Below are 19841 nucleotides of genomic sequence, written 5' to 3' on the forward strand. Positions count from 1 at the left end.
GCACCCGAGAAGCCTCCTTGGAATTAGGTGGAAAGGAGTAGTAGAGTTGTGTGTCATCTGCGTAGAGATGGCACCCAACTCCAAAACTCCGGATGACCTCTCCCAGCGGTTTCATGTAGATGTTGAAAAGCATGGGCGACAGAATGGAGCCTTGCGGGACCCCACAGGTCAAAGGCCAGGGGTCAGAGCAGGCGTCTCCCAGCTTCACCATCTGGGTCCGTCCCTCCAGGAAGGACCGGAGCCACGACAAGACCGCGCCCCTGAGGCCCATCCCAGAGAGACGACCCAGAAGGATACCATGATCGATGGTATCGAAAGCCGCTGAGATGTCCAGGAGAACCAGCAGGGTCACACTCCCCCTGTCCAGCTCTCTGCGGAGGTCATCCACCAAGGCGACCAAGGCTGTCTCGGTGCCATGACCAGGTCTGAAACCAGACTGTGACTGATCTAGGTTATTATTATTTTTATTATTATTATTATTATTTCTTCCCCTTGAGGTCTTGTCAATTACTGCTGTTATTATCATTATTATTTCCACCCCACCTTTCTCTCTTGAGACCTTGTATATTATTGTTGTTGTTGTTGTGTTGTTGTGATTATTATTATCATCATCATCATTTCTATTATTATTATTATTATTATTATTATTATTATTATTTCCCCAAGGTCTGGTCTATTACTGTTATTATTATTATTATCATTGTCATTATTTCCACCCCACCTTTCTCTCTCGAGGCCTTGTATATTATTGTTGTTGTTGTTGTGATTATTATCATCATCATTTCTATTATTATCATTATTATTATTTCTCCAAGGTCTTGTCAATTACTGTTATTATTATTATTATTATTATTATTATTATCATCGTCATTATTTCCACCCCACCTCAAGGCCTTGTCTATTATTTATTATCATTATCATTATCATCATCATTATTATTACTATTGACAGGATCATCCAGACCTTGATTCTGATTTGCGTGACCTGCAAGGCTGCTTCGGTTCCACTCGCAAGGATGATGCTGGCTCTTCTCTTCCCGGTCTCCGTCAGGAAGCCTTGGAACAGAAACGCAAGACTCGTGAATTGACCCCACAATGGAAATGGATAGACCTTCGGGATCGGGTCCAGATGACCCCGAGCGCTTACCGTCCCCTGTCCAGGGCTCCACCAGGAGGTTCTCAGGCCCTGACTTGTCCTCCTTCCCTTTGACATCGCAGGCTTGCAGAGTCAGCCGTAGGGAGGCTCCTGCCAAAGCAGACAAGACCATTGGGACAAGGGCGGAGATGGAGGACCCTCTGTGAGGAAGGGAATCCAACCCTACACTGGCCATTTACCGTATTTGTAGAGCAGGTTCTGCCGGACGGCGGCCATGGAGGCGATCAGGGAAGCGGCCTCGTAGGACGTTTCCAGGTGCTCGGCAATGGCGCAGAGGGCGCTCAACACTTTGGAGACGCTCCCTCGGGCCAAGGAGAAGGCCAGCAAGGTCAGCTCCACCTCGGGAGATACGTAGCGGCTGGAGAAGGGGAGACGGCATTTGAGGGAGGAAGGAAGGAGCCCTGCGTTTGATCATGAGGATGAGACAAGGATACAAGTGTGCCCACGTTCCCTCTTTGCGCAGCATTCGACTCCAATACACTTCTTACTGAGCTCATAACCTGCCTTGCATGGAGCCTAGCGGGGCTTACAACATAATGGAAAACAAAAGACAGGCTGTCCCATCCGCTGACGATTTCTCCCCAATCCTTGTCTCCACAACAAGCCAAATTTTTGCAAAATCCATACAAATTCAACTTAAGAACAAAACTACAGAAGCAACCTTGTTCGTAACCTGGAGACCGCCTGTACACCCAAAATTTGGGCATGAACCAATAAGACATCTCTTGAAACTAAGCTCTAATGCGTCTTCTGGAGAAAAAGTTAATACAGGAGCCAGTGTTATTTTCAGGGAAATACAATATTGATGGGACGTACCTGGTGATGCCCAGCAGGAAACTGTCCACTTCTTCCAAAACATTGGGAGACAAGAAACTCGAGAAGTCGGTGGAGCCGGGCGACAAAGAGAGAGGTGGCATGTGCTGCAGGGCCTTCCTGGAGGACAGAGCAGAGGAGCCCATTAGACCCAGAACCTTCCTTGAGCCTTGGAATAGGAAAGGAGAGGTGGGAGAGACCCCAAGGGCCATCCAGTCCAACCCCTTTTTGCCAAGATGCAGGACAATCGCCTTCAAAGCATTATCGAAGGCTTTCATGGCAAGAATCACTGGATTGTTGTAGGTTTTTCGGGCTGTGTGGCCATCTTCTAGAAGCATTTTCTCCTGACGTTTCGCCTGCATCTATGGCAAGCATCCTCACTACCTCTGAGGATGCTTGCCATAGATGCAGGTGAAATGTCAGGAGAAAATGCCTCTACAACATGGCCATATAGCCCAAGAAAACCTACAACAACCCAGTGATTCCGGCCATGAAAGCCTACGACAATACATTCTCTCCTGAAGTTTTGCCTGCATCTATGGCAAACATCCTCAGAGGTTGTGCCTTCAAAGCACCCCCGACAGATGGCCATCCCAGCCTCTGTTTCAAAGCCTCCACCACACTCTGGGGCAGAGAGTTCCACTGCTGAACAACTCTCACAGTCAGCAAGTTCTTCTTCAGGTTCAGATGGAATCTCCTTTCTTTCCTGTAGTTTGAAGCCATTCCTCCATTGCATCCTAGTCTCTAGGGCAGCAGAAAACAAGCTTGCTCCCTCCTCCTCCCTATGACTTCCTCTCACTTATTTATACATTGCTATCATGTCTCCTCTCAGCCTTCTCGTCTGCAGGCTAAACATGACCAGCTCTTTAAGCCGCTCCTCATAGGGCTTGTACTCCAGATGGGGTCTTACAAGTTGGATCTTTTTGGAAAACCGGATACAAATGTTTACAAAAGCATGAGAAAGAACAGACAAGCTGTGCCAGGCCAATGCTAAGAGGGGAAGGGACTCACTGCGTGTTTTGCAGGATGGCGTGGACGATGGGCGGGTTGGTCTCCATGGAGGCGGTGACCAAGGAAGTCAACAGCGACCAGCACCAGATGGCCGAAGCGTCGCAGACCGAGACGCCGCCTTTCTTCACTCTTTGGAAGCCAACAGCCCGGAGGCCGTGGATTCGGGTGTCGCAGCCGTCGCTAAGGCAGCGCTTGATGTTGATCTGCACGTCTGTCAAAAAGGGACCCAAAGAAAGGTCACTGCTTCAAATGTGGGCCAGACTCAAAGCTCAAAGAGATATCCCTGATGGTGTCACAGGGCAAGACGGAGGACCACAACTCCCCGAGGAATCCCCCAGTTCTGCACTAGGATTCTACAGTCAGCGCTTGCCAGAAAATTTTATTATTATTATTATTATTATTAATTTTTTTGATCAGTCATATGAACATTTCAAAATACAACATGAATAAAAGACAAGGCAAAAAGGACCTTCTATTTGTTAGTACTTTGGTTTAAATGTAATGAAACACTTTTGTAGTTTAAACTCTGTGTGTGGTGTAGAAATGCAATGCGGTGTAAGGGTTAAATACACAGAGCTGTGCTTGATGCCTAGAGCAGTAACTTTGAAGAGTTCCTGTTACTTTGATGCATTCCAGAGAATCAGATAAGCATATGTTCTTTTCCAACAATGTACAGCTAGAAGGAAAGATGTGTCTTGTGCTACTCCTGTATATAGTTTTGTAGTTTTACTAATTTGGCAATAAATATTTAAGTGCCGTTCCGGGCTTTGGAGCTGACTGAGGTAGCATGCTTCATTTACAATACTAATTATAACAACACAATATTATAATTATATATTTTATACTAGCTGTACTCACCACGCGTTGCTGTGGCCAACCTTCCCTCCCTCTTTCTCTCCTGCTTTCCCTCTTTTCTTTGCTCACTCTTTCCTTCCTTCCCTTTTCTTCTTTCCTTCTCTCCTTCCTTCCTTCTCTACCTTCTTTCCTTCCTTCCTTCGCTTTTCGTTTCCTTCCTTCCCTCTTTCTTCCTTTCCTCCCTCTTTCTCCCTCTTAAATATATTATATTACCAATATATGTATATATATAAAATATTATTAGTACACCACAATAATATGTTAGCATTATATATTATTATATTGTATTTTACCAATATACTGCAGTAGTAGCAATATTACAGGCAACATGTAATTTCCAATTATTGTATTATTATATTGTATTATATCATTATACCACAATATAGCCTCTGTATATCACACTATGGGTTATCAATGTTCTATTCTAAAAACATAGGGAAAGTGTATTAAACTGCCCAAACTTTGTTCTTCCGGGAGGGGGGACATCCTCCTCCTCCTGAAGCACATTTTGCGATAGTTTTTCAATCAATCTCTCAGCATAGATTCTCAACCAATTCAACAGAATTTATGGCAGCCACAAAAACAAACAATTCCTTTCAAAGGAAAGACCGCAAAAGGAAACAGGAAGCAACACTTTCAAACCAGGAAGAGAACATTTTTCAAATTTTGTGACATGGTTTTCAAGGGACAGAAAGTGCGCTGAAATCTTCTGAACAGAGGCACAAACCACCAGGGCGTGAACCCTCCCCCAACGGGATCCAAAGCTACAAAACGTCCCTGTTCCAACTTGCATACCAATTCAACATAAAAACAAATCTAGAGAACCGCTCTTGTTCGTAACGTAGGGACATGCCTGTCATTACGTCCTGTCTAGCTCCTCCAGTAGTATGGTGAATATTTAATGTTAGGTCCATATTTGTATATTTTTAGGTTTCGAATGGTGTTGCTTTGATTATGGCCCGGTGAGTCTCTTTTTCAGACAGAAGAAGCAAGATACAACAGAGGCTGGATGGCCATCTGTCAGGGGTGCTTTGAATGCAATTTTCCTGCTTCTTGGCAGAATGGGGTGGGACTGGATGGCCCACGAGGTCTCTTCCAACTCTAGGATTCTATGAAATAATAATTTGGGTGCCATGCCAAAAGATCTCAGCTGGCATTTGGAAGCCATAGTAAAGGTAAAGGTTTTCCCCTGATATTAAGTCCAGTCATGTCCGACTCTGGTGCTCATCTCCATTTCTAAGCCGAAGAGCCGGCATTGTCCACAGACACCTCCAAGGTCATGTGGCTGGCATGACTGCATGGAGCGCCGTTACCTTCCCACCGGAGCAGTATCTACTGATCTACTCACATTTGCATGTTTTTGAACTGATAGATTGGCATAAGCTGGAGCTGACAGCGGGAGCTCATCCCGCTCCCTGGATTCGAACTGCTGACCTTTCGGTCAGCAAGTTCAGTAGTTTCACCCACTGTGCCGCCAGGGGGCCTTCAGAACACTATAGGATGAGGTAATACTATAGTCCAGGCATGGGCCAACTTTGGCCCTCCAGGTGTTTTGGACTTCAACTCCCACAATTGAAAGAATTTGGACATTCGACCTTTCAATCAGCAAGTTCAGCGGCTCGGCGGTTTAACCAACTACACCACCGGGGACTCCATAATGTTTATTGGAAACCATAAACATTGACAAAAATCACTGTCAACTGCAAAAGGCCACCTGACTTGGATCTACGCACATTATTTGAAATATATCACACAGTCCTAAATGCTTGGGAAGTGTTCGACTTGTGATTTTGCGATACGAAATCCAGCATATAGTTCTTGTTTGCTGTGATATACTGTGTTTTTATGTCAGTAAAATAACAATAACATAATAATACTTAATTATAATTATATAAAATTATATTTATATATATATACACAATAAAGCTTAATATAGTTTTTTTAATTTATATAACTATATTATATATAATATATAATATAATAATAATACTTAATAAAACAACAATAACATAATAATACTTAATTATAATTATATAAATTTATATATTATATATATATAATACAATAATAATGCTTAATTATAATATAGTTTTTTAAATTTATATAACTATATAATATATATAAATAGAACATAATAATACTTAATTATAATTATATAAATTTATATAACTATATAATATATAATAATACTTAATAATAATAATACTTAATTATACAAACAGCTGCAATCCCCAAGAAGAAAGACTCCTGAGGAAGGGAGGGAGCACTTCCTCGGATGCAGATGTTTATGTCAAGCTGTCTTTCGAGTTCCCTTCCCTTCCAAGCCGTACAGATAAAATATTTATCATTTTAGGGGAAAAATAAGAAGAAACACCAATTGTGTTGTTATTGACTCACACATCTGACTAATGTTAGCGTTTTCCAACAATGTCACATATCCAGTAACATTGCTGGGAATGTGAACATCGCGGACCTCCTGGAGATTGCTGGCAGTCCTTCCCACCGCGACCGTGACTTGCTGCGGCATGTAGCTCTGGTCGTTGGCCGCGACGGCGATCGAGAGGTGCCTCAGAACGACATCCGGCTTCATCTTTAAACTGGGAGGAGGAAGACAGCAGCAAGCAAATAAAAATGTTAAGCAACTATGAACAAAAGCAACTGAACAGCAAAAGGCCTTTTGGAGTGACTTTCTCTCGCTTTCTCTGAGTTTTGGATTACATTCTACTGCCACTATACATTGCTCTTTGCAACCTGTACTTGGAGTATTTTTATATTGGTGTGTTTTGATGTATGTGCTGTATATACTCCAGTATAAGCCGAGCCGAATATAACCTGACACCTAATTTGAGCTCAAAAACTAGGAAAATGGATTGACTTGAGTATAAGGTGAGCGTGGGAAATGCAGCCGCTGCTGGTACATTTCAAAATAAAAATAGATACCAATCAAATTATATTAATTGAGGCATCAGCAGGTTAAATGTTTTTAAATATTTAAATAAAAATATAATTTAAGATAAGACTGCCCAACTCTGATTCAACCATTATTCTAATCTTCTTTAATGTAAATGTGCTTGCATATCCTTCCAATAATAATAAAGAGAGTAAAATAATCAATGTCGTAATAATAATAATAATAATAAAATAATAATAATAATAATAATAGAGTAAAACAACAGGGATGCATTAATAACAGTAATAACAGAGTAAACTAATAAATGTAATAACAACAATAAATGGAGTAAAATAATAAATGTAATAACAATAGATTAAAATAATAAATGCAAGAATTACAACAATAATGTAAAATGATAAATGTAATAATAATAATAATAGAGTAATAATAATGGAAATGTATTAATAACAGTAATAATAGAGAAAAATAATAAATGTAATAACAATAAATGGATTAAAATAATAAATGTAATAATAACAATAAATAGAGTAAAATAATAAATGTAATAACAATAAGTGGATTAAAATAATAAATGTAAGAATAACAACAATAATGTAAAATGGTAACTATATACACAAATATATATACACACACATAAACATACAAAGCACATATACACAGACTGGGCCACAACAACGTGTGGCAGGGAATCGCTAGCTTAAAGATAATAATAATAATAATAATATAATGGAAATGTATTAATAACAGTTATAATAGAGTAAAATAATAAATGTAACGATAATAATGATGATGGCGGAAATGTAATAGCAGTAATAGAGTTAACATAATAAATGTAATAATAACAATAAATAGAGTAAAATAATAAAAGTAATAATAATAATAGAGTGAAATGGAAATGTATTAATAAAAGTAATAATAGAGTAAAATAATAAATGTAATAATAACAATAATGTAAAATAATAAATGTAATGCAAATAATAATGATAACAGAATAAAATAATAAATAACCTTGACTAAAGTATAAGTCAAGGGGGACTTTTTCAGCCTAAAAAAAGGGCTGAAAAACTAGGCTTATACTCAAGTACAGTATATACAGTATTTTATGTTGATCTGTTTTGACTTGGTCATCCCCTGCTTCAGGCCATTAGGAGAGGCGGGTAACAAATAACGTTATCATTACGATTACGATTACTATTCTTATTCTTGGAGCTCCCCGCTTCCGCTTACCGTATCCAATGCAAACGGGCACTTCCGTCGGACTGCCAGTAGGAGGAAGTCTCTCCGTTGGTCATTTTGCCGATATCCTCGGAATTGGAAGAGGTTTCTATGTGGGTGTAGCACTTGGAGACGGATTTGAATTTGTCTAACTCCTGCTTCCCACTCAAGTCACCGGGACACTCTGCCAAAGGATCAGAAAGAAAGAGTCAAGACCAGAGGCATTCTTGTGACTTCAAGCTATGCCCTCGGGCAGTCCGCACCAGGGTTCTTATGCAGAGATCCTTTTCCCTTTCCTTGAAATGCGCAGGTTAAAAAGGAAGCAGTCAACACTGAGAAAAGCCAATAGAGCCATAATACGTAGACCCTAGATCCCAGCTGATCTCAGGAACAAGGTCAACCCTGGTCAGTACATAGATGGGAGAATGACCACAAGTACCGAGGAGCTCCAAGCATTTACTGATAACAAATCTGCATTTGCAAGCTGATTTTCCTTTTGCAGCGTTCACTATAAACAATGCACATTTTTGATGAACGACTTAAGAGACTTACTGTAAATACTCGAGTATAAGTCAACCCAAATATAAGCCAAGGCATCTAATTTTACCACAAAAAACCTGGGAAAATGGATTGACTCGAGTCTAAGCCGAGGGTGGGAAATGCAGCAGCTAAAGGTAAGTTTCAAAATAAAAATAGATACCAACACAATTACATTAATTGAGGCATCAGGAGGTTAAATGTGTCTGAATATTTACATAAACTGTAAATAAAGATATGACTGTCCAACTCTGATTAAACCATTATTCTAACCTTCCAATAATAATAATAATAATAATAATAATAATAATAATAATAATAATAACAACGAGAATAAAATAAGAAATGTAATAAAAGTAATAATAAAGTAAAATAATAAATATAATAATAGAGTTAAATAATACATATAATAATAATGGAGCCCCCGGTGGCACAGGGGGTTAAAGCGCTGTGCTGCTGGAGCTTGTTGACCGAAAGGTCGCAGGTTCGATTTTGGGGAGCGGCGTAAGCTTCCGCTGTCAGCCCTAGCTTCTGCCAACCTAGCAGTTCGAAAACATGCAAATGTGAATAGATCAATAAGTACCACTCCAGCGGGAAGGTAAGGGCACTCCGTGCAGTCATGCCAGCCACATGACCTTGGAGGTGTCTATGGACAACGCCAGCTCTTCGGCTTAAAAATGGAGATGAGCACCACACCCCAGAGTCAGACATGACTGGACTTAATGTCAGGGGACAACCTTTACTTTAACCTTAATAATAATAATAGAGTGAAACAATAAATGTAATAATAATAATAATAATAATAATAATAATAGAGGAAAATAATGGATGTAATAATAATAATGGAAATGTATACTAACAATAATAAAGTAAAATAATAAATGTAATAGGTTCTTGTGGGTTTTTTCGGGCTATAGAGCCATGTTCTAGAGGCATTTCTCCTGACGTTTCGCCTGCATCTATGGCAAGCATCCTCAGAGGTTGTGAGGATGCTTGCCATAGATGCAGGCGAAATGTCAGGAGAAATGCCTCTAGAACATGGCTCTATAGCCCGAAAAAACCCACAAGAACCTAGTGATTCCAGCCATGAAAGCCTTCGACAATACAATAAATGTAATAATAATAGGGTAAAATAATAAATGTAATAACAGAGTAAAATGATAAATGTAATAATAATAAATAACAATAAAGTAAAATAATAAATGTAATAATAATACTAATAATAATAAATAGTGTAAAATAATAATAATAATAATAATAATAATAATAATAATAATAACAACAACAACAGAGTAAAATAATAAATAACCTTGACTCAAGTACAAGCTGAGGGGGACGTTTTCAGCCTTAAAAAAGGGCTAAAAAACTAGGCTTATACTCAAGTATATACAGCAATAGAATAAAGGTGGGAGAAAGTGAAGCAAAAGCCAAGGACACAAAAAAAAAATGAGTATCTTTTACCCTTTTCTTTGAGGAGCAGCCGGTCTAAAGAATCCTTCAGGACCGAAGAACGCATAGTGCAAATATTGTTGAAGTATTCCAAAACGGGATATGGGATGGCCGTGCTGGCAATACGGTGCCGGTGCAGGAAGCGCAGGATCGTGGAAGCATGATGGCTAAGGCGCTCATTTGAGTCTGAAAATATGTCTATAAAACCTAGAAAGAGGGAGGCAGGGGCTTAGATCAGTGAATCGAGATCATCTTTCCCAGGCCCTCGGATTTGGAATCCTGGCCATCATCATGATACAGCGATCCACCAAGCACACATAGCATGGCACACTATGTCACACCATTTTTGTTCCTGGGTTATCCATATCATTTCTTAATTGGTTCTATCATAAAAACATGAAAAAATATACAACCAAAAACACTTTTGCAGCACATTTCACTCTAGTTTTTAATGAGTATCTCGTAGAATTCAACCAACTGCAACCTAGTTTGTGGCAGCAACAAAAACAATGAAGTTTCTGGAGTACAACAAGTACCACACAATTAAACAGGAAATGACACTTTCAAACCAGGAACAGATTTTTTTTCCAAATCTTGTGACATAGCCTGTTCCTCCTGTCATGACATGCAACTTTCTTAAGAACTTCTCTTTATTGTTATCCCCATGGCTTAATCATTCTCATTGCAAGCCATGACAAGAAAGCCAGAGATAAATTTCAGTACAGCATGAGAAAAATGGTCATTTTCTGTGAACAGTTTGACAGGACCGGGTTGTGGCGCAGCTGGTTGGGAGTCAGCTGCATTAAAATCGCTACTGAATGAAAGAAAGTTCATGAGTTCGAAGCCAACCCGGGTCGGAGTAAACTCCCAACCATTTGTCTAGCTTGCTGTCAACCTTTGCAGATTTTTTCCCCGAAAGACAGTTGCATATGTCAAGTAGGAAATGTAGGCACCGCTTATGCGGGGAGGCAAATTTAACTAATTTACGACGCCATAAGACTCTCTGTCAGCATGCAAAAGAATGAGGAAGTGCTCCATCGGTGTCACAAGTGGACGGGTCGGAGTAAACTCCCGATCATTTGTCTAGTTTGCTGTTGACCTTTGCAGCCCAAAAGACAGTTGCATCTGTCAAGTAGGAAATTTAGATCCTGCTTTAAGTGGGGAAGCTAATTTAACTAATTTACGACGCCATAAGACTCTCTGTCAGCATGCAAAAGAATGAGGAAGTGCTCCATCGGTGTCACAAGTGGACGGGTCGGAGTAAACTCCCGATCATTTGTCTAGTTTGCTGTTGACCTTTGCAGCCCAAAAGACAGTTGCATCTGTCAAGTAGGAAATTTAGGTCCTGCTTTAAGTGGGGAGGTTAATTTAACTAATTTATGACGCCATAAAACTCTCCGGCAGCGTGCAAAAGAATGAGGAAGTGCTCCATTGGTGTCACAAGTGGACGGTGAAGCGACAGCTCCCCCGGTGGCCAGAATTCAAAGCAGACCCTCATGAAGCTGGAAAGTTAAATAGCCTGTGTGTGTCTGTCTATATATGATGTGTGTCTATGGCATTGAATGTTTGCCATGTATATCTGCAATGTAATTCACATTGAGCCCCTTGCAGGTGAGATGGGTGGAATATAAGCACTGTAAATAAATAAATAAATAAATTTTGGATGTACAGGCGGTCACCAGGTTACGAACAAGGTTTGTTCTTAAGTTGAATTTGTATGTAAATAAACAAATAAATATTCTGCACCATCTAATTTCTGAGGCACAAAGCCGCCATACATCATACAAATTACTTTCATTTCCATTTCCGTACTATGGACTCTAATACGAGCTGACATTGGTTCAAACATGGCAAACGAACCAGAACAAGTCTGATATTAGCAAGCTAACTAGAGCAAGAACGACCATGTCATATGAACATAATGAGTGAGTTGATTCCAGCCCCACCCAAAAGGAAACAACTGCTGTTCTTTATGGACTTGATTAACTCATCTTGTTTGGATACTCAACCCTAAAAGGCCAATGACTGGAATTGTTACAGCAGCCAGAAGCCTGACTAGTTCTCATGCAAAATGCCGGTTCTCTCACTGAGCACTGAAGCCTTGGCCTTCTGCAAGGCAGGACTCATTGTGCTTGTCTCCAAATGAATCCCTGCCCTGTTCTTACCTGGGACAAGTGAACATGCCTGGAGCTGCCTGATCACATGGCCGAGTTCCCCATGTAGAGTGCCACCACCGGAGCTCTTGAGCATCTCCAACATGTTCTCCACATCCACCATGCCATCGCCCTCCGTGTCGAACTGGGCAAAGGCCTGCAACAAAGAAGAAGAAGAAGAACACAGGGTTAGCGCTCGGAATGACCAGGAAGGATGGTGCCTGTCTTTCCCGTCACAAAAGCACATCCCACTGCCAAACAGCTCTGCCCATCAGGAAGTTTTTTCCTAAAGTTTAGATGGATCTTCTTTTCCTGCAAATTGGCTCCACTGCTCCATGTCCCACTCTCTAGCAGCAGAAAACAAGCTGTCTTCCTTCTCAATATGACACCCTTCCAAATATTTAAATGCAGCGGACATCTCTTGAGGCCACTTTTTCTCCAGTTTGCAGTTTTTTTCCTGTGGACAACAGCACTCACTGTCCCAAAATGCCACATTGGCCACAGACTAAAAGCACCCATGAACCTGACTGCCATTTCAGAGAACTGAAAAAAGCGGTGGTCACACTTTTATTTATTCTATTTACTTATTTGCAACATTTATATGCCACCCTCTCTCACCCCGAAAGGGACTCAGAGCAACTTATATGTAAATACAATATATTGTATTATTACCATAGCACAATATTGGTATTATATATTACTACTAGCTGTACCCGCCACACGTTGTTGTGGCCAAGCTTCCCTCCCACCTTCTCTCCTTTCTTTCTCTCCTTCCTTCCCTTTTAGTCTTTCCTTTTCTCCTTCCTTCTATTCCCTTTTCTTCCCCTTCCTCTTTCTCCCCTTTCTTCCTTCTCTACCTATTCTTGGACTGCATCTCCCAGCAGTCCTTCTGATCGATCTACCTACCTATTTATTATTATTATTTATTTCATGCATTTCTACCCCACCCTTCTCCCCCCAAAGGGGAACTCAGGGCAGCCTCACACAAGCATCATATGATGCTATAAGCATATAAATAATCAAAAATTACAGTAAAAATCATTAAAACCATTTATTTATTATTTATTAACAACGTTTATATGCTGCCCTTCTCACCCTAAAGGGGACTCTGAGCAGCTTACAAGATATATATATATACAATACATACAATATACAAATTCATTAAACAATAAATTAACCATGCCAATTAAAACCTATCTATCTATATCCAATCTATCTATCTGGAGGATTGCTGGGAGTTGCAGTCCAGGAATAGGAAATTGGAAATATGCAGGGATTGGGGTGCTCTGAAAGAAATCCAAGGAGAAGAAAGCTTGCATCTTGGAAGCAGTGCTTTTGGATCCTCCTAAAGGGCCTGGTCTAGGGGATGCTGGGAGTTGTAGTCCGGAAGAGAGGGTGGATATGCTATTGTGTGTTTTGTTTGCCGGGAGAGTCATTTTTACACATGCGTTGTAGTGCATATTCAGTGTTTTTATGAGGGATGGTCACTCATAGGCCTGATCGGTGTATTGTGTCCAAATCTGGTGTCAATTCATCCAATGGTTTTTGAGTTACGTTAATCCTACAAACAAATCTTACATTTTTATTTATACAGATACTGTACTATACTATTATACTGCAATATTATTAGTACTATTATATATAATATAAAAGATATATTACTATTAGTACTAGTACATTGTATATAACGTTATCAATATTATATACAATATATTATATATTATACTTTTACTGTCCCTTTCCCTGGCCAAAATTAATAGGCAATACAATTAGAAGACAAAGTCCCCGCCCTTCGCTCTCTCTCCTACACGGAAACTCCCTTGAAATATTCTTTGTTGATTTTCCAAACGGAATGACAGTCTCACACAACAAACAAGGCCCACAACGATCTCTATTAAGTTGCCCTGTTTGGAGAAGCAATGTAACCAAACTCCACCCTGGAGCTCTTAGGCCAGGGACTGAGTCATTTCTGACCTTTGAGGCCAACATCTAATCCACTTCCATTTCCAAGCAGCATTTATCAACAAAGATGAACCCGCCGTGCAAAACAACCTACAGGCAGCAATGCAGGAAGGCCTGACACAGCAGCGACATTGGGCTGATTTCAAAATTGCAATGCTTCCTTCATGGGGCAGACCTGAACTTTCACACAGGTGCCCTATAGAATACCTAAGAGCCATGCCAAGCTTTCCCCACAATGGGCTTTTTGGGAACTCTTTCAGCCGGGCATCAATGTCACCTGCACCTGCTGCCTTGTGTTTCCCAGTAACAGGTACACAGGAACACACTGCTTCTGATACTGGATGAGACACACAACCATCCACACGGAGAGCCTCCACCTCCATAAAGTGAACTTATTTCCTTGGAAAGTCCTCCTGGTTCCCACCCACCCACATTTATGGTAGCAAATTTGACAGCTTAACTACACTTCGTTTGCTCCAACTTGCATTTTCCACTGTTTCTTCAGACCCAACTGTTGACTCCAGCTACACTTCTCCACCACAAGCACAGTTTTGAATACAGTTAGTCCTTCATATCCATGGATTCTGCTTAGAAACATTTCTAAACGCGTCCCAAAACAAACACTGCTTTGCTATTTCATATATAGGATAATATTATATTACAGCGTTACTTGAAGTCAGCTGTGACCAACAGTGCTGTAGAATTGGAAGAGGCATGAATGGAGGGTGAAATGGGGAGAAATATGTCAAGAGGAAGAAGGCGCCTCAAGCCAACACCTGTCGGGACCACTTTCCACCTGGAGGTCGATGTCCTCACTGTGGAAGAACATGTAGATCAAGAATAGGTCTCTAGGGTCACCTGCGGACCCACCGCCAAAACTCCACACACTATACTATCCTATCAATAGTGTTATGATGACCCTTTCCCTGGGAATTTTCCCTATTCTATCACTATATCATTATTGACTATAGTATTACTTTATCCTCGCAGGCATGTTTGGTGGGGATGAGAGACAGGGCCTTCTCAGTGGTGGCCCCTCAGCTGTGGAACTTCCTTCCCAGGGATATTAGATTGGCCTCCTCCCTCCTGACCTTTCGGAAAAGACTGAAAACCTAGCTTTTGGAACCTTCGTGTTACTAGATAAACACAGGATTATGAAATAACGAACACTCAGCGGCTTAACTATGCAAAAGGATAAGGAGTTGAACTGGAATACATTAATTATTATAGTTTAATTGATTTTTATATGATTTTATTACATGTTTTAACTGTTTTTAATTGGTGTATGTGTGTTGTGGCATCTAATTGTTGCCAGTCTCTATGCCGCCCTGAGTCGCCTTCGGGCTGAGAAGGGCGTGGTAGAAGTGCTATAAATAAATATTATGATTGACTATAGTCCAGGGAAATGCTAAAGGCTGCTCAAACTTTCATACGGCGGCTCTTATTTCTCATGCCAATAAGGTAATGCTCAAGATCCTGCAAGGAAGACTCCAGAAAGACATGGAGATAGTTGCCAGATGGACAAGCTGGGTTTAGAAAAGGCAGAGGAACAAGAGACTATATTGCCAATATCCGGATGCTGGATAATGGAGAAAGGCAGGGAGTTTCAGAAAAACATCTACTTCTGCTTCATTGACTACTCTAAAGCCTTTGACTGTGTGGAGTATAATAAATTGTGGCAAGCTCTTGGTGGTATGGGCATACCAAATCACCTTGTCTCTCTCCTGAGGAATCTGTACAAGGACTAAGTAGCAACAGTCAGAACTGACCACGAAACAATCGACTGGTTCAAGATTGGGAAAGGAGTACAGCAGGGTTGTATCCTCTCACCCAACCTCTTTAACTTGTATGCAGAATATATCATGCAATGTGTGGGGCTTGATAAATGCCAGGCTGGGGTGAAAATTGCTGGAAGAAACATTAACAACCTTAGATATGCAGATGACACCACTTTGATGGCTGAAAGTGAGGAAGAGCTGAGGAGCCTTCTAATCAAGGTGAAAGAAGAAAGCGCAAAAGCTGGGTTGCAGCTAACCATTAAAAAAAATCAAGATTATGACAACAAGAATGATTGATAACTGGGAAATAGAGGGAGATAACGTGGAGGTAGTGACAGACTTTGTATTTCTAGGTGCAAAGTTTACTGCAGATGCAGACTGTGGCCAGGAAATCAGGAGATGCTTACTTCTTGGAACGAGAGCACTGTCCAATCTTGATAAAATAGTGAAGAGTAGAGACATCACACTGGTAACAAAGATCCACATAGTTAAAGCAATGTTATTCCCCATAGTAACCTATGAATGTGAGAGCTGGACCATAAGGGAGACTGAGCAAAGGAAGATAGATGCTTTTGAACTGTGGTGCTGGAGGAAAGTTCTGAGAGTGCCTTGGACTGCGAGAAGATCCAACCAGTCCATAATTCAAGAAATAAAGCCTGACTGCACATTGGAGGGAATAATAATAATAATACTTTATATCCCGCTACCATCTCCCCAAGAGACTCGGTGCAGCTTACATGAGGCCAAGCCCACAGTACATCAGTAAACAAAGGCAATAACAAAAACAATCAATACAAAACAATTAACATAAATCACATAAAGAAAAAATAAACAATAAACAATAACAGTAGCACACAAGCATTTAAAAAAAACCTATGGCCAGGCCAAATGTAATAAGGGCTGAGAAAAGCGGTATATAAATGAAGGGTTGAAAAAACAGTATATAAATGAAGTAAATAAATAAATAATAATAAAGAATTAAAAAAATAATGATGGGCATGAACAAGGTAGGATATAACTAGAATAGGGTTTTTCAAAGAGAGATGAGGAAACACAGTCAGTCCTAAATCAGTGGTAAAGTGCATTTTGAGGGCATATTGCTGAGAGTTTTCCTTATTCTGGGAAGGCACACTGTAAGAACCACGTTTTCAGGCTCCGCCTAAAGACTGCCAGAGTTGGGGCATGTCTGATGTCCTTGGGAAGTTAGTTCCAGAGTCGGGGGGCCACCACCGAGAAGGCCCTCTCCCTCGTCCCAACCAATCGCACCTGCGAAGAAGGTGGGAGCACGAGCAGGGCCTCTCCAGATGATCAAAGAGATCGTGTGGGTTCGTACACATAAATGGAATCACGCAGGTAGGCGGGATATTAGAGGAAAGATGAAGTACTTTAGCCACATCATGAGAAGAAAGGAAAGCTTGGAGAAGAGAATGATGCTGGGGAAAATGGAAGGAAAAAGGAAGAGATATTGACAAGCTGGAATGTGTCCAGAGGAGGGCGACTAAAATGATCAAGGGTCTGGGAACAAGCCCTATGAGGAGCGGCTTAAGGAGCTTGGGCATGTTTAGCCTGAAGAAGAGAAGGCTGAGAGGAGATATGATAGCCATGTATAAATATGTGAGAGGAAGCCACAGGGAGGAGGGAGCAAGCTTGTTTTCTGCTTCCCTGGAGACTAGGATGCAATGGAACAATGGCTTCAAACTACAAGAAAGGAGATTCCATCTGAACATGAGGAAGAACTTCCTGACTGTGAGAGCCGTTCAGCAGTGGAACTCTCTGCCCCGGAGTGTAGTGGAGGCTCCTTCTTTGGAAGCTTTTAAACAGAGGCTGGATGGCCACCTGTCAGGGGTGATTTGAGTGCAATATTCCTGCTTCTTGGCAGAATGGGGTTGGACTGGATGGCCCATGAGGTCTCTTCCAACTCTTTGATTCTAGGATTGATTCTAAGAGGGGCTGATCAAGGACAATTATTATTATTATTAAACTTTATTTGTACCCCGCTAGCATCTCCCGCAGGACTCGATGCGGCTTACAAAGGCTAAGGCCTCAACACAACAACAGCAAAACAATAACAATACAATTCAAAGAAATTAAAAACATAAGCAATAACAAAACATTACATCATTACGCAAAAAAACCAGGGCTGGGCCAGTAATGGGTACAGGTTAAAAAGTGCTGCGTGTGGCAGGTGGTATGTTGGGTTTCTGGGCAAGTGCAATGTGCAGAGAGTCTTAAACTCTAATAAAGTGCTTCTGGGACATAGTGCTGGAGATTATCCTAATCCGGAAAGGCACATCGAAATAGCCAGGTCTTCAAGTTCTTCCTAAAGACTGCCAACGTGGGTGCTAATCTAATGTCTTTGGGGAGGGTGTTCCAGAGTTGGGGGGCAACCACAGAGAAGGCCCTGTCCCTCGTCCCCACCAAACGCGACTGCGACGCAGGTGGGATCGCGATGAACGAAGGGAGCGCATCATTCCGGATGAACGAAGGGAACGCGTAATATACACCTTATTGATTTAACCAACGGTTAAGATGGATGGCATCCTTGAAGGGACTGGCTTGATTCTGAAGGATCTGGGGGTGGTGACGGCCTACAGGGAGCTCTGGGGTGGGCTGGTCCATGAGGTCACACAGAGTTGGAAGCGGCTGAACGAATGAATAACAATAACAACATAGTCCAGGCCTGGCCAACTTCAGGCGTTTTGGACTCCAACTCCCACAATTCCTAACTGTGGGAAAAGTCAGGCTGGGTGTTCTTTCCACTGACCTCCTCCTCCTCCTCGTCGGCCTCCTGCTGTTCCCCGTGGTGGGGCTGCTCCTCCGGGTGGGCCTGCTGCCGTGCGGCGGCGGCGCGGAGGGCGTGGGCGAGGTGCTGCCGGGAGACGGCGGGCTCCCCTCGGGCGAGGCAGTCCTCGAGGCAGCGCGCCAGGGCGGCGTGGTGGCGGGCCAGGAGCGGGAGCCGAGGCGCCGGCGGGGTGGCGTGGCGCAGGCGGGCCGCCGCCTCCTCCCGCAGCCGGGCCTGGCCCAGCAGCACTGCCGCCCCAGGCACGGGCCCCGCCGGGGAAGAGCGAAGCGGCAATGGCGCGGGAGGAAGAGGCGCCACGGCCGGAGAGGCCTCGGGCCCGCCCGGCGGGGGGAGCAGCTCTGCGCCTCGGCCCCCTCCTCCTCCTCCTCCCTCATCCTCTTCCTCCTCCTCCTCCTCGCCCCGGCTTCCCGCGCCCCCCATCCTCCTTCCTCGCCTTCTCTTCCTTCCTCTCAGGGAAGACCCCGCGGCCTTCTCCTCAGCACAAGCCGCCACTTCCGCCTCGGGTGTCGCAAAGCCCCGCCGCAAAGCGAGAGGCGGCGCCAAGGGTTGCGACTCTCTCCCTTTGGACAACAAGCACGAGGCCCCGCCTCCAGGGGTTGAGAAGGGGGCGTGGAAAAAGAAGCCACGCCCCTCCCTCGCCGGCCTGTCTCAGCGAGCGCAGCCTTCTCCTCAACACAAGCAGGTGTCGCAAACTCCTGCCGCAAAGCGAGAGGCAGCGCCAAGGGTTAGGACTCTGTCCCTTTGGGCAACAAGCACGAAGCCCCGCCTCCAGGGATTGAAAAGGGGGCGTGGAAAAGGAAGCCACGCCCACGCTTGCCGGCCTGTCTCAGCGAGCACGGCCTTCTCCTCAACACAAGCCTCGGGTGTCGCAAACTCCTGCCGCAAAGCGAAAGGCAGTGCCAAGGATTGCGACTCGCTCCCTTTGGACAAGCACGAAGCCCCGCCTCCAGGGTTGAAAAGGGGGCGTGGAAAAATGAAGCCACGCCCCTCCCTTGCCAGCCTGTCTCAGCGAGCGCAGCCTTTTCCTCAACACAAGCCGCCACTTTCGCCTCGGGTGTCGCAAAGCCCCGCCGCAAAGCGAGAGGTAGCGTCAAGGGTTACGACTCGCTCCCTTTGGACAACAATAAGCACGAAGCCCCGCCTCCAGGTTGGAAAGGGGGCGTGGAAAAAGCAAACCACGCCCCTCGCTTGCCGGC

The 19841-nt window shown here is 42.9% G+C and overlaps 1 protein-coding gene across 1 annotated transcript in view; it reads right to left on the reverse strand.

Moving 5' to 3' along the window:
- Positions 1-19210, reverse strand: part of ZZEF1 (zinc finger ZZ-type and EF-hand domain containing 1) — a 78439-nt gene extending 59229 nt beyond the window's left edge. The window contains exons 1-10 of the mRNA XM_067472053.1: positions 18607-19210; positions 12115-12259; positions 9962-10156; positions 7976-8147; positions 6232-6431; positions 2980-3190; positions 1972-2088; positions 1335-1513; positions 1147-1245; positions 964-1055 (exon numbers count right to left, since the gene is read on the reverse strand). Of these exons, the coding sequence (XP_067328154.1) occupies positions 964-1055; positions 1147-1245; positions 1335-1513; positions 1972-2088; positions 2980-3190; positions 6232-6431; positions 7976-8147; positions 9962-10156; positions 12115-12259; positions 18607-19065 (1869 nt within the window). The 5' untranslated portion in view covers positions 19066-19210. The remainder of the gene's footprint in view (positions 1-963; positions 1056-1146; positions 1246-1334; positions 1514-1971; positions 2089-2979; positions 3191-6231; positions 6432-7975; positions 8148-9961; positions 10157-12114; positions 12260-18606) is intronic.
- Positions 19211-19841: the final 631 nt, after the last annotated feature.

Source organism: Anolis sagrei, chromosome 11, assembly GCF_037176765.1.
Source record: "Anolis sagrei isolate rAnoSag1 chromosome 11, rAnoSag1.mat, whole genome shotgun sequence".
NCBI classification, from domain to species: Eukaryota; Metazoa; Chordata; class Lepidosauria; order Squamata; family Dactyloidae; genus Anolis; species Anolis sagrei.